The 16,452-nt window shown below is 41.4% G+C and overlaps 1 protein-coding gene across 1 annotated transcript in view; it reads right to left on the bottom strand.

Moving 5' to 3' along the window:
* Positions 1 to 15,368, bottom strand: part of PODXL (podocalyxin like) — a 78,639-nt gene extending 63,271 nt beyond the window's left edge. Inside the window, exon 1 of the mRNA XM_056573192.1 lies at positions 14,996 to 15,368. Coding sequence (XP_056429167.1) covers positions 14,996 to 15,038 — 43 coding nt within the window. The 5' untranslated portion in view covers positions 15,039 to 15,368. The remainder of the gene's footprint in view (positions 1 to 14,995) is intronic.
* Positions 15,369 to 16,452: the final 1,084 nt, after the last annotated feature.

Genomic DNA, 16,452 nt, shown 5'->3' with positions numbered 1-16,452 from the left:
GAACAAAAAGTTTGGCATGTTGAAAGCATCCATATGCACTAAAGTATAGGTATATTCAGCCTAGATTTAAAGGGGTATTCTGGCCCTAGACATCTTATCCCCTATCCAAAGGATAGGGGATAAGATATCTGATCATGTGGGTCCCATTGCAGGGAACCCCCGTGATCTCCCTGCTGCACCCACTTGCCATCAGCCTCACGGACAAAGACGTCACAAGGGGCAGAGCCATGACATCACGATACTCTGGCCCGGTGATCATGAGTCATCAGACACATAGCAATATTCGCTCCGTGAGGCTGATGATAGGGGATGCTGCATCAGAAATTGCATGGGTTGCCCAACCCCCGTGATCAGATATCTTATCCTCTATCCTTTGGATAGGCGATAAGATGTCTAAGGCAGGAGTACTCCTTTAAGGCATCTACCAATATTTTTCTAATGTATATGTGAAGGTCAAAGATTGTGCAGCATGAGAAACAATATTGCAAATTGTCTGGAAAAGTGTACAGAAAAGTGCAGCCTGCTATGCTTGTGACCCACCAAAAAACCTGGAAGTCAATGGAACAATGGAAGTCAATGGCAACAGCAGATGCTGTTAGCCTCTTTTTTTAAGCTATATATATATATATATATATATATATATATATATATATATATCTTTTTAATGTATCTCAACTATAGGTCAAAAATGTGGTGTAAACATGTAGCATGTAAAACAAGTCATATACACCATTCATCCATCAAAGAAGTGAATAACTTAAAAGTGTCCACCTTTCACTTTCCTTTCCTTTCACTTTATCAATAACAGATTAAAAGCCTGAAACTGATGTGCAAGCGAGTCGGATATTGATGATCTATAGGGAAAAGTTTCGGATAATGTGGGCTATAGTAGATAATGGTATGTGGTTGCGTCTGTTTGCTTGTTATCGGCTCCTAGACAACGCATCTAACATTCCACACTAGCACACATTTTACACTGAAAGCCCAGCCAAAATACTTGACTGGTGTCAGGCTGTACCAGGAAAGATACCGCTATATATATTACTGCTGGCTTTATACTCATAAAACAACCTGTGAACTATCTAATAAAATCCAGTTTCATTTTTTCTTTATTTTCAGAAACATTTCATTTGTCAAACTGGACATATCTGTGCCTGACAGTGCACCAGACGTATCTGTGATAGCACAGGCATGTTTTTTTATTATTATTCCCACCATTATTCATAGATAATGACTTACATTTTCCAGTCTCTATTTCCAAAGTGCTTTAGTTCAAAAGGCTATGGGGATTATCCAGAGCAAAATGCTCAGTGGGTGCCAGTCTCACTTGTTACCATATTGACCCTTTCCTTGCAGCACTGATAATAGGCATTATAGTTTTATTTTCCGAAGAAAGCAACATGGTTCTTCCCACAATATCTCTTGTACATTTAAGACACTGGGTCTGCTGTATTTTAATGCTTTATTAAGTTGCATCTATAACTGTATAAATTGGCTATTAGGCACCTTCACATCTCAGGGGGCTTCATCAGTCTCCTCAACACTTTGATGCAGAGAGGGGCATGTAACATAGCATTGGTATACAAATACACAGATTAGCCATAACATTAGAGGCACCTGCCTAATATTGTGTAGGTCCCCCAGGTGCCACCCAAGCAGCTCTGTCCTATTAAATCATGAACTCCACTCTGGAGGTGTCCTGTGGTATCTGGCTTCAAGACATTATGAATAGATCCTTTAAAGGGGTACTCCGGCGCTTAGACATCTTTGGATAGGGGATAAGATGCCTGATCGCAGGGGGTCCTGCGGCTGGGGACCCAAAAGGGCCGGCGGCGTGTGACGTCACGCTCCGCCCCTCAATGCAAGCCTATGGGAGGGGGCGTGACAGCTGTCATGCCCCCTCCCATAGGCTTGCATTGAGGGGCGGAGCGTGACATCACACGGGGGCGGAGGCGTGACGTCATATGCCGCCGGCCCCGTGGTCGCCGGTAATCAGACCCGGAGCGAACATGCTCCGGGGATGGATTTTAACTGGGGTGCTGCGTGCAAGATCACGGGGGTCCCCAGCGGCGGGACCCCTGTGATCAGGCATCTTATCCCCTAACCTTTGGATAGGGGAGAAGATGTCTAAGCGCCGGAATACCCCTTTAAGTCCTGTTATTTGTGTGGTGAAGTCTCTATGGATCAGCCTTGTTTTTCAAGCACATCCCTCTAATGTGTAGTTGGCATTAGCCATGTCATTGACCTCTTTGCCATGTGTCTCATACCATTGCTAAATATGTTTTTCAGTGTGGCAGGACACATTAACTTTCTTTAATTGCATAACTCACGCGCTTTGACTGTTTTTCCCTTTTTTAGCATCTCATGTGGCCACCAATAAGGCTGAACCTTGTCTGGGAACCCTAAGGGTACGTCCACACATACAGGATCCTGTGCAGATTTGATGCTGTGCTCAGTCATTTAGTTTACATTGAAATCTGCAGCAGAAAATCCTGTGCATCAAATCTGTGTACGTGTGAACGTACCCTTAATCTCAACATAGGTGGGAGTGCAAGAGGTGAGACCCACATCTAGGGGACATTTATGGCATATTCTGTGGATACACCATAAATGTCCTACATGGGAATACCCTCTGAAGTTAGCTAGAGGCCAGACCCAATAGCACCTGCTACTCTGTTACTTTCATGAAAACAACTCATTTGTAAGCCATAATGGATAATAAATGCAATAGTCCCTTGTTCAGGAGACTTTAATAGGGTTCATTGTGTTTCTGATATGAAGTCCGGCATTTTACTGGACAAAATACTGCAGCATAGACCCTCCATTGTCAATGTGAACAGAGCCTAACATGGCTTTCTATTTTAAGCTCCGTTTGTCCTTATCCTTTTCTTCCGAGCGGTTTTACAATGCTATGAGGTGATATCCGTATTTCTGAGCACAGGCATCCTGTCAAGACAGGATGCTTTATTTGATCTTAGGTTTGGCTCCAATACATATTGAAGTGGTAGAGACAATAGTGTTTGGACACCAATTTGCTACTTTAGTCCACATTTTTAGTATTAAGATGTGACACTTTGAGAATTTATTACTCTTATTAATAACCCAGTTATTAATCATTAATGTTTTTTATTCAGGAGAAAAATTGCATGAAAGTATTATATACCATGTTATAAAATTGTGATTGGTGGGGATCTGACTATCCTCGAATCCCTAAATGGGCTAGTTTACCCTCCTGACCAGCGAGGCAGTTATACAAGTGAGGTCGCTTTCCATTAAGATAAAAAAGAGCCGTAGTTAAAGGGTTATAAATATTTTTAAATCAACTGATGCCAGAAAATTATACAGATTTGTAAATTACTTCTATTTCATAATATCTTAATCCTTTCAGGACTTATCAGCTGCTGTATGCTTCAGAGTAATTTTTGTAGTTCTTTCCTGTCTGACCATAGTGCTCTCTGCTGCCACCTCTTTCCAAGTTAGGAACTGTCTGGAGCAGGAGAGGTTTGCTATGCTCCTGCTCTGGACAATTCCTGGCTTTGCTTAAAAATACAGATTTAAATACTATGGTAGTGATTTACTGTGACCAGCGTTTCACATGCCAGTATTAGCATTTGGCCAATTTTTTAATCAGGCATTGCTGCCGCTGTCTCACATGCCACAGTTTGAAATCTACACCAGCACTGCACATACTGAATATTGTAATATACCGTATATACTCGAGTATAAGCCCAGTTTTTCAGCACGATTTTTCGTGCTGAAAACACCCCCCTCGGCTTATACTCGAGTGAACTCTCCACCCGCAGTGGTCTTCAACCTGCGGACCTCCAGAGGTTTCAAAACTACAACTCCCAGCAAGCCCAGGCAGCCATCGGCTGTCCGGGCTTGCTGGGAGTTGTAGTTTTGAAACCTCCGGAGGTCCGCAGGTTGAAGACCACTGCGGCCTTCGACATCATCCAGCCCCCTCTCACCCCCTTTAGTTCTGTACAGTACTCGCCTCCGCTCGGCGCTGGTCCTGTGCTGCAGGACTGTCCGGAGAGGAGGTGGTCCGGTGGGATAGTGGTTCCGGGCTGCTATCTTCAACGGGGAGGCCTCTTCTAAGCGCTTCGGGCCCGGCCCCAGAATAGTCACGTTGCCTTGACAACGACGCAGAGGTACGTTCATTGCCAACCTACTTCTGCGTCATTGTCAAGGCAATACCTCTATTCTGGGCCCGAAGCGCGGAGAAGAGGCGCCCCCGGTGAAGATAGCAGCCCGGAACCACTATCCCACCGGACGACCTACTCACCGGACAGCCCTGCAGCACCGGACCAGCGCCGAGCGGAGGCGAGTACTGTACAGAACTAAAGGGGGGTGAGAGGGGGCTGGATGATGTCGAAGGCTGCAGTGGTCTTCAACCTGCGGACCTCCGGAGGTTTCAAAACTACAACTCCCAGCAAGCCCGGTGGCTGCCCGGGCTTGCTGGGAGTTGTAGTTTTGAAACCTCTGGAGGTCCGCAGGTTGAAGACCACTGAGGGCGGATGATGACAACAGGATGATGAAGGGGGGGTGTGGGATGATGACAAGAGGATGATGAAGGGGGGGTGTGGGATGATGAAGGGGGGTGGGGATGATGACAAGGGGATGATGAAGGGGGGTGTGGGATGATTACAAGGGGATGATGAAGGGGGGTGGGGATGATGACAAGGGGATGATGAAGGGGGGATGTGTGGGATGATGACAAGGGGATGATGACAGGTGATGATGATGAGGGTCTGGATGATGACAGGCGGTGATGATGATGAGGATGTTAATGACGGGTCTGGATGATGACAGGGGGGGATGATGTATTTCCCACCCTAGGCTTATACTCGAGTCAATAACTTTTTCCTGGGATTTTGGGTTGAAATTAGGGGTCTCGGCTTATACGTGGGTCGGCTTATACTCGAGAATATACGGTAACTACAACTAAGGAGACATATAGTTCTGCATAGGAGCTTTACATATAGAACTGTAGGAATTATTTAATTAAGATGATTTACAATTTATTTTTATTTTATATACCTTTATGAAATAAGAATAAATGGTTGGGTTACATAGGTGTACCTTGAATTTAAAAACATCAAAGGTAACTCATGGTTTCTTTGTCCTGCTTATGGGAGCTGGAATAGATTAATGCTGGCAGACTAAACCAGGGTGTAAACTCAAGACAAAAAAAGTGAGTCAAATTGGTACAAAAAGCAGCAGTGTTTTTTTAAGGTAACAATGTGCTCCATTAAAGGGGTACTCCGCTGAAAACATTTTTATCCCCTTTCCGTGCACCGAATGACATGGGTGCTGCAGTAGAGATCACGGGAGTCCCAAGCGGCGGGACCCCCAAGATCTAACATCATGTTTTCAGCGGAGTACCCCTTTAAAATATATGTAAAAGTGTCTCAGTACACACATTGTATAAAGAAACTGCAGTAATTTACAACATTGGAATTACTACCATATTTTAAAACAATGGCCCTCATTTACTATTGCAAACCTGACATGTTTTTTTTGGGTTTTGCACCAGATTCTGTTGCATTGCGCCAGAAATTCAGTCTGCACCAGATTTTGCGCCAGATTTTGTGCCAGAATTGAAAAAACCCCAGCTAACTCTCCATTTTGTCAAAAAAAAAAAAAAAAATACATATTTACTAAGGTTTCCACATAAAATGTGGTGGATTTCAGCTGAGGAAAACCCGACAGATCAGAGCATGTGTAAAAAAAAAAGCAAAATGTAGGGAAACCTTAGTAAATACCGCGGAAAATAAATTGTAGGTAATTAAAACACACAAAGAAACCTACACAACACTCTTAGTAAAAAGGGCCAATGTGTGCACTGCCAAACACTTTTCCATAGATGGAACACATTGTTAGAGAAAAAAATATTGCTGCCTTTTACACCTATTTTACTGTATTTTTTTTAAATCTTTTTTATTTTACACTGTGTGAACCCAGCCTAAAACTGAACCAAGACAAACATGAAGTTTTCTTAGGGTGCATTCACACCACGATTCATTAATACGATCTGCATCTTATTCATTTGAATGAGTCGGCCCTAGTCAGATAGTGACTCCAGTCGGCTCATTTTTGCCCCGTATCCGGTTTTGTGACCAGACTGAAAACTCGGGTATACCTTGACATGCCCACCATTCCTTATTTCACTGTACTGGCTGCCCATGAAATGGATATTTTTTTTTACAATCTTTTTGTTCACCTTTATAGCCTTAAACAACTTAAGTCTGAGATAATTGTGCGAACTACTAAAGCTGCTATTCTCTCAGATTAACAGGCAAATTGTCTATAACCAGGACCTACCATAAAACATTTGGCTTCAGAAACTTGTGTCACAAGCGGGGGGGTTGGGGGGCATGTGACACAAGTGCATCTCCTAGCTGAGTGTTATGGCTCCCACCTTCTGAGACAAACTAGCCTCAGCAGTGACGGGCCACTCAGCCAAACACCGACTAGGACAGGACAATTTTGCAGATGGTGATAGATTGAGCGGCCCATCTCTGACAAAAATAGTATGTGGAGGCCGGTGGAGGCCAGAGCACAGAGATCAGATGAGGGGATCCCAGCGATCGGACCCCACATGATCAGACACTCATCCCTTATTCCTTTAACCAAATGAATGTCCAGTTCCCTTTTTTATCCCAACATGACTCTGGGCAGGCTGTAGTGTGTAATTGAAGTGGCAGTTCTGGGTAATAGAAAGGACTAGATCTGGTAGATGAGGTCTAATGGTGTCCCTCTGAGTGGTACAAGAGGAAACACTCAGAACTTTAACATCAATGAATCAGTCCATCCAGATAGCTGTTCATTAACATTCTTTCTAAAACATTACATTGTTGAAGGAAGGGGAAAGGGGAGGGAGGTTAGAAGGGAAAGAGGACATGAAGACCAAATCCATCACCCTGTGGTGTAGATCAGGATGGAATGTGGGGGTTAGCCAGTCAATAGGATTATGTCCTGCAATTGTTTTGTTCTAAAAAACATATTGTTGCTTGAAAGCACCTTCTAATTCATGTCCAAATTCATGGAGGGAGAAGTCATATGATTGGTGACCAAATGTCAGGATTTTTTTGCTTCTACCATTCTAAGCAAGAATGTTGGTATTTTAAAAACAGAAGGCACAGGGTAGGTCTGTTTGGTGCCAACTAAGTTTTTAGTATGGTTTTCCTGGCTAAGGCTGAAATAAAGAATAAAAGTTATTTAAAGTTAAAACTCTTTCTTGAACCATGTATTGGGAAAGCTTGACCACTAGAGCAGGAGCCACTCGTATGGATACTGTCATTGACATACACATGTATACACAGACAGCGGCTGCCATTGGGAGACTATCCCCACATCTACCAGTGACATTTCTCCTCTATTATTCATCCTTCACTTTAACATTTCCACATCCTCTTCTGGAAATGATTTAATGTTGAATAGTATATATCTGTTTAAGGAAAGCTTCCAGCTGGACGAGTCTAGTAACAATACACATAGTGTAATAATGACTATTATACAGCAAAAAAGCATTGTGGCACAGTCAGTATGATAAACATAGCACAAGACAATGGGAAAGGAAATCCCTGCCCTCAATTTTTTACAACACACATGGGAAATAGGGACACGTACACATAGCAGGTGAATGAATACAACGGCTGGCAAATGCAGTTGGAGACTCTCACTTAATAAATGATTGCTGCCAAAAAATGTAGCGTTAAAATGTCTTAATAGAACAGATAAAGGAAAAACAAACTAAACGAAGCTAAACAAATCTGTGTAAAAGGGTGTGCTGATTTTTCTCACTTTTTCATCTAACAATAGTGAGGATACATAGAAAGATATAATATACTGAATGTTAGCACCAGAAAAGTGCTTTCCACAGTAGACACATAAACGTAGACAAAGGAATCCATTTAGTACTGGCCTTATAAGTTCTTTGATGTCTGATACAGCAAGTATTTTAAAGCTTTTTAGTCGTTTGGCTCAAGCTATATGACTGACTTTATTGTTAATTCTGAGATGATCCGTGGAGTCATTCCCCATTATTTTCTGTGAAAAGCATCAAACAGATGAAATGTGATGTTGCACAATTAAAACATTTTATGAAACCTTCTGAAAACGTGGCCAGCAGTAAAGTAGGTTCATGTTGCCGTCAAATGATAAGGCTCATAGTTTAGTTTAGGCTTTATGGGGGCTCAACGACAATAACAGCAACTACAACAGTGACTTTCCTCATCAATTGTTAGTTGGACTCATAACAATTGATATTACAACACTATGTGAAAGCTAAAGTGATTAGAATAACAAAGAAGTAACGTCCATGGTAATAGCTGGTGGTTACAATGGTAACTGAAAACACTTTCAAGTCTGCACAACATATTGCCCTGTAAATTATCTTCTAGTCTGTGGGTGTAGAGAATATGTGGTGCAAGATGTAGTGGATGGGACCTTACATGTATACAATAGGACTGCAAAGAAAAAGTACAGCAGTTTCCAACACTCCTTAAAAAATGAGAGACATCATCTATGGTACAGTCATCCCTCAACTTACAATGGCCTCAAAATACAATAGTTTCAACATACAATGGTCTTTCCTGGACCATTGTAAGTTGAAACCAGACTCAACATACAATGCTATGGACAGTCCAGATCTGTGAAACGTGTCAATAAACTGACCAACCAGAATGGGCATTCACTGGTAAAACTCCTGTATTACTGAAGCGTATGCACTGACTGGTGTCTGGTAGCGCCCCCTACAGTACAGGGTGGTACTACATGTTCTGTACTATTCTTTGGGCCAGGGTTAGCTGCTCCTTTGGACACCATGTTACTTTTTTTAGGACATTGCGTGCACTGTACAGGACCCCGAAGAAGATCCTGTCCTCTACATAGACCAGTGCTTCCCAAGAAGGGTGCCCCCAGCTGTTGCAAATCTACAACTCCCAGCATGCCCGGACAGCCTTTGGCTGTCCGGGCATGCTGGGAGTTGTAGTTTTGCAACAGCTGGAGGCTCCCTGCTTGGGAAACACTGACATAGACAGTGATTTACAGCTCCTAGCAGCTCTCTTACTTTTATATGTAAGGACTTGCTATATCTTTATTAGTTCTCTACTTATTTTTCTTTAATTCTCACTTTTTCCTATTTTTGGATGACATTTTGGGGCTTCAGAACCAATTACCAGGTTTCCATAGAGTTATGGTCTCAACATACAATGGTTTCAACATACGATGGTCATCCTGGAACCGCTTAATATTGTAACTTGAGGGACCACTGTAATTCTTATCCGTAGTCCCCAGTAAATAATTACCATATTCACACCAGACTATCTAGTGTGAGGAAGGGGTCACCCACTATGACCTACTCTCAGAGTGTTTCTTGTAATACATGTATCAGTAATGATGTCGTTACTCTTTGTTGTTGTAGATTTAGGTGGCACAGAACACCTGCCGCTACAATACACTAACTGTGGAATCAAACTCATGATGCTGCAAACAAGCAACAGTAACAATTGCACCAAGTTACCACTAAGATGAACATAAAGTTAACAACCACGGACAAAAATGTACGTCCTCGTGTGGAGATACTTAGCGCACCGGGACGTACATTTATGTTCTGTGTATGACTGCTAGCATCGGAGCGGTGTTCGCGTCATACACTGCAGCCGGTAATGGCCGACATCCATGATCACGTGGATGTCTGCCATTAACCCCTCAGATGCCGTGATCAATACAGATCACGGGATCTGCGGCCATGCGCATGTTAAAATAGATGATCGGATCGCTCGCAGCGCTGCCGCGGGGATCCGATCATCTGTAATGGCGGCCGGAGGTCCCCTCACCTGCCTCCGGTCATCTCCTCGGGTCTTCTGCTCTGGTCTGAGATCGAGCAGACCAGAGCAGAAGATAGCCGATAACACTGATCAGTGCTATGTCCTATACATAGCACTAAACAGTATTAGCAATCAAATGATTGCTATTGATAGTCCCTTATTGGGACATAAAAAGTGTAAAAAAAAAAGATGAAAAATTTAAAAATAAAAAGTAAAATAAGTGAAAAATCCCCTCTCCCAATAAAAATGAAAATCATCCCTTTTTCCCCCAAAAAAGTGCAATTTTTTTTTAATAAACATACTTGGTATTGCCGCATGCGTAAATGTCCGAACTATCAAAATATAATGTTAATGATCCCGTACGGTTAACGGCAAAAACATAAAAAATAATAATTCCAAAAAAAATTCATAAAAAGTGATCTAAAAGTTTTATATATGCAAATGTAGTATCAATAAAAAGTACAGATGACAGCACAAAAAAATTAGCCCTCATACCGCCCTATATACGGAAACATTTAAAAGTTATTAAATGTTCCATTCATTCCTATAGGAGCGCAAGAAATTCCCGATACAGCACTTGCTCCTCTCAGAGAGTTGGGGCCCATGAAGAAGATCACCAGCAGTCGGACCCCCGCAATAAGACACTTATCTCCTATTCTGTGTATAAGGGATTAGTTCCATTTCAGGTGGTAATAAATGCACAACCCCTTTAAGGTGGTCATAAATGTAAATGATGATAGTTAACAATAATCGTTACATCCACTGAACTAAAACAATCAAAAAGTCTCCTAAAATGTTACTGAAAGAAAAAACTTTTATCCCTTTCCAGTAATCATTACATGCATTATAATACCAGGTCATGGTTATTATGGAACAATACTGCATTGTTTTTTTTTTTATTGTATCTTATAAATCCCATTTGTTACTGTAACTGACTTATATAGTCACAAAATTCAGCCAAGGCATTATCCTATGAGAGTCTCTGTTAAATCCATCTTTTTCTACACAATCTTTACAACAGAAATTATAGGATGTAACAAATATGATAGAAATAAAAAAAAACTCTAAATTTGTGTCATATTTAGCAATTAATTGCAACATTTTCCCCAATGTACCTGAAAACTCCAAAATCTAAGGCTGGGCTAACATACAGTATTTCGGTCAGTATTTGGGTCAATATTTTTTGGTAAATGCAGAAGCGGGTACATAATACAAAAAAAGGTACAGATTGTTTCGATGTAGTTTTTTTTTGTCTTTGTGTCGGATTAATTCCTGGTTATGGCCAAAAATACTAAGCAAACTACTGACCAAAAACTCACCGCAATACTTGATGTAAACCCAGCTAATAAAGACCAATAACAGCAAAAGTTGGCGGCTCATCTCAGCCTGACTTTCCCATCCGCTTCCGGATTAACTGGCTGTGCCACCGGTCCAATAGACAGAACTAAGAGAAGAAATGTCCAGCGCAGGATAAGGTCAAACAGGAACTTTATTGGCGATCACATGGAGCACACAGAAACACAAACGCGTTTCGGGTCAAGCTGGACCCTTAATCATGGCATGATGATTGCCATGATTAAGGGTCCAGCTTGACCCGAAACACGTTGGTGTTTCTGTGTGCTTCATGTGATCGCCAATAAAGTTCCTGTTTGACCTTATCCTGCGCTGAACATTTCTTCTCTTAGTTCCAGCTAATACAGAGTGACTGCCATAATTGGGAACCTCCCCCTTTTACTACCTAGAGCAATAAGCCCCCTTCCCCCTTAGATCCAATAATGCCAATTGACTAATGTTTAAGTAAGTGTTTCCCAACCAGGGTGCCTCCAGCTGTTGCAAAACTACAACTCCCAGCATGCTTAGACAGCCTTTGGCTGTCTGGGCATGCTGGGAGTAGTAGTTTTGCAACAGCTGGAGGCACCCTGGTTGGGAAACAATGGTTTAAAGGGGTACTCCGGTGGAAAACTTTTTTTTTTTAATCAACTTTTGCCAGAAAGTTAAACAGATTTATCATTTTTTTCTATTAAAAAATCTTAATCCTTCCATCACTTATTAGATGCTGAATACTACAGAGGAAATTCTTTTCTTTTTGGAACACATTGTTCTCTACTTAATCACGAGCACAGTGCTCTCTGCTGACATCTCTGTCCATTTTAAGAACTGTCCAGAGTAGGAGAAAATCCCCATAACAAACATATGCTGCTCTGGACTGTTCCTAAAATGGACAGAGATGTCAGCAGAGAGCACTGTGCTCGTGATTAAGTAGAGAACAATGTGTTCCAAAAAGAAAATAATTTCCTCTGTAGTATTCAACAGCTAATAAGTACTGGAAGGATTAAGAAGTTGTTTAAAGAAAAAAAGTTTTTCACTGGAGTACACCTTTAAGTAATAAAATCACTTGCTTTTAGATCATCATTGGGGAGACATTTTCTGGATAACCCATTTAGGATAGGGTATGCCTAAAAATGAAATGACACTATGAGCTATCACCCCCAACGTATATGATGACAGGAGAGAAGCAATGACTGAACACTAAGGTCAATAAACCCCACTTCTAATAATGATGCCTATAATCTTTTCTCTTGCCTTCGGTATCTATGTTTTTCGACTTTGTTTCTTCGATAATGAGTGATGGAGCAGAATGTTAGCGCAGCATGTGGTACAGTGTATACTGTAGGGAACCTGTGCTGTATATTGTGCTGTCATGGTAGGCATGATTGTAATTTATCATATGATTTGTAATGAGGACTGAACGGTTACCCAAGCTCTTTTCAATAAACTTTGGTATCTTACGTGATTACAACTTTTAAGGAACTACAAATTCCAGCATGAACAGCTGGACACCTTGTCTATCTCTCTGGAGGGCCTGACATTTACATTCTCAAGGTCAGTGTATACAGGAATACTTATTTTTTCCTGTGGTGGAATTACAGGAAAACAGAACACTTGACCAGCTTTTTCCACAGTCAGCTCCCATCTAGACTCTTGTACCAAAAAGGAATTGAACAAAGAGGACAACCCTATTATAGGGGTAATCCCATCTTGCACAGTGGCTATGTCATCATTTTATTAACAGTAGGTGTCCAACATCTGTGACCCACACAATTCAGAAAATGAATGAGTTACAGTGCTGCTTTAGCACTATGGGAGGGATTCATCAATCTATATAGAGTCATTTTAGGTGTATTTCCTGCGTTCATTTTGTGCATCTTTTTTGGTGGAACTTTTTCTAAAGATGTCACTCTTCAGGTGTACCGTAGAGCCGTTTTTCCTGTAGATATGAATTTATTAACTGCGTCTTTTTTTTTTTGCGCAAAAAAAGGACGCACGTGTCATTTTCTTGCACAAATATACACCAGCTCAGAGCATACGTACAAGTCTGCCTTATGTTTTTTTTCAAGAGCTGAAATGGGCTGGATTCTATTACTGCACATGATTCACAGAGACCCATGCGCAAGTTTAGTAAATTTTGCGCAGCTACATGACAAATACACAGAGCCGAAATGGGTAAAAAAAGCTCTACTATACACTGATGTGGATGAATCCCCCCCTATGTGTATTCCACAGCCCCCCATTCACCCATTATGCTGGGAATTACAGTGCAAGTTTCAACTAACGATGGTTCATTTAGAACGAATTACCATCATATGTTGAGGGATCACTGTATATGAGATAGGCTGGGTTCACACCACGTTTTTGCAATACAGTTCCCGTATACGTTTTCAATTTGAAAACCGTATGCATTGACTCTTCACTGAAAACGGTATGCCAAAAGATGCATCAGGTTGTGTCCGTTTTGCATCCTGTATGGTTATGTCATTTTTTTCCTGTACCCAGAACCATAGCCTACCACGGTTTTTGGTCCGGGTGAAAACCGTTTTGAAACATATACATTTTTTTTTTTTTACATGGAGTCAATGGGAACCGCACAGAACCATATGTGCGTACGGTTTCATCCGGTTTTCACCTTATGGTTTTTGACTGCACAATTTTTTTTCTTGGAATTTCAATCAAACAAGTGAAACTTTATTCATAATGGAGTGAAAAGTAAAAAATGTATACATTTTTTTCTTAAAAAACTGATGCAACCGGAAATAATTTTTCAAGCCGTATAAAGATTAAAATTTGTACACACGTACAGTTTAGTCCGCTTTTGAGGAATCCATTTTTCATTCAAAAACCTGATACGGGAACTGTATTGCAAAAACGTGGTGTGAACCCACCCATACAGATATACAGTAAAACCTTTCCAAAATACTACCTCTATGAGAAGACCACCCTCATATACTGAGCACTGTTCCATGCAATGTTGGGTGGTCTTCTCATAGAACTGTATAACAAACATTTACATGATATATTCTGATATTTTGAAAATAAACACATATAAAAATGACATGTATTATGAGGCACATCTTTTCTATGCATTTGAGACTTTTGTGTACTTAGGAATGCCTGAAAGTGTTTCATGTACTGTATATGTCCCAGGAGGAGAAGATTTATAAAGACTAGTATATCAGCTTTATGGCACTGCAATATATCCTCACAGGTGCCCGCCGATATGAATGGGGCAGACCACTGGGCAGCACATGTTCCTGACTAAACAGAAAAAAATGTAATAAAATGGTCTTTTTTTAAAAGCTTATTAAATATCACACATCAAATAATTTTTTTAATGCCCCGAAATCTCTTCAGTAAAACAATAAGTCTCTGTCAATGATGGATGTGTCTTCACATCTGCAGCTTCTTCTATCACTGAGCCCTATCGGTTGTTGGACCCCAGTGACTTATAATGGGGTCTCCATCATTTTGATGCCAAGAATAGAGGTAGACTGGGATATTCTTACTGCTCTGTTCCAAAGTGACACAACTTTGGATCTGCTTGCAGATGTGAAGAAGGTTGTAACACACTTCTGACTGGGACTATATGAAATTTCCCATCATGGACACTTGTTAGGTGAAGAGCTCCACAATGTGAGTATATAGGGTTATGTATAAGATGTATAGGCAGACATTGGGAGCCCCCCTCCCCACACCCATTCCATTGTCAGTCAGCCTCTGCCTTCTAGGACCGTGTGACTGATCTGCCTCATCTGGAGGGGAGGGGAGGGAATGGCTCCATCCAAGCGGGAAGTTTTAATGAATTCAAGGGACATAAGTGCACTTACCCAGAGCCCAGAGGAATGGCAGCAGATAGCCCACCCTGGTCATGTCTGCTGTCCTGTTCTTCACAGCGCTGCTTATCAGGGAACTCCTCACACTGACAATGTCCAGACTCTGAGGCTGCCCCCTCGTCCTAACACTTCTCCCCCAGCTGCAGCCTCTGTAGTCTCTGGGATTCCCTCTATGTCCAGTGATGCTCCTGCACTTGCTGCCTCTGATCCAACCCCCCACTGACTGACTGACTGACTGGGGAGGAATCAGGGGGGATCTGACAAGTACAAATCCACTGTGCTCTCTCCAATAGGAAAGTTGGGTGGACCTGCCCCAAAAACAATAACATAGGAAACTCCTCCTTTAACAGAGCACACCAAGATATGTGCAGGATGCTAGTTCAATGGAAATGACTCCATGAAAGGAATGGCTGAGGAAGTCCTGTGCTAAAACAATCATTGGATGTAGCTGCCTGCCTGCAGAAAGTGCAGGGTGGAGAACAATAAGGAGCCTTTTCTGCCCTTCTGTTACCATGGCGTCTATGAGGGATGGCTATCCTTTATAATCTGCACCAGACAGCTGGATCCTCCTAGTTCTAGGGACAGGGATTAGCTACAGCCCATTTGTCTACTAATTCCTCTAGAGTAGTCACCACTGACCTTACAAAACACACTGCGCTCTGCTCCATACCCTGTCTGATACATGGATAGATTGATAGATATGGGATAGATAAGAAATGGATAGATAGATATGGGATAGATAGATATGGGATAGATTGGAATTGGATAGATAGATAGATATGGGATAGATAGGAAATGGATAGATAGATAGATATGGGATAGATTGGAATTGGATAGATAGATAGATTTGGGATAGATAGGAAATGGATAGATAGATAGATAGATATGGGATAGATAGATATGGGATAGATTGGAATTGGATAGATAGATAGATATGGGATAGATAGGAAATGGATAGATAGATAGATAGATATGGGATAGATAGGAAATGGATAGATAGATAGATATCCACTCCAAGAAACAAAAGCCGCATCACTCCAAATTACGAGGTGAATAAGATTTATTGACCCAACATCAGGAACAATGTTTCAACTGCCCAACTGAGGTTGTGCTGCTCTTCTTACTTCTTACCTGTTTGCCTAGATAGATAGATATGGGATAGATAGGAAATGGAAAGATAGATAGATACAGCAAAATGGTAGACGCAGCAGCACTCCGGAGTAGTGAAAAATAGTGACTTTTGTTTATCACCAAAATGTACAGTCCATAGATAGATAGATAGATAGATATGGGATAGATAGGAAATGGATAGATATATATGGGATAGATAGGAAATGGATAGATAGATAGATAGATAGATAGATATGAGATAGATATGAGATAAATAGATAGATATATTGCCATCAGGGAGAGCACCACATCAGGATAACATGGCAGGTGGTGCAAGCAGC

Source organism: Hyla sarda, chromosome 4 (genome assembly GCF_029499605.1).
Source record: "Hyla sarda isolate aHylSar1 chromosome 4, aHylSar1.hap1, whole genome shotgun sequence".
Taxonomy (NCBI): Eukaryota; Metazoa; Chordata; class Amphibia; order Anura; family Hylidae; genus Hyla; species Hyla sarda.
The sequence above is the reverse complement of the archived record's forward strand: the minus strand, read 5'-3'. Positions and strand labels throughout refer to the sequence as shown.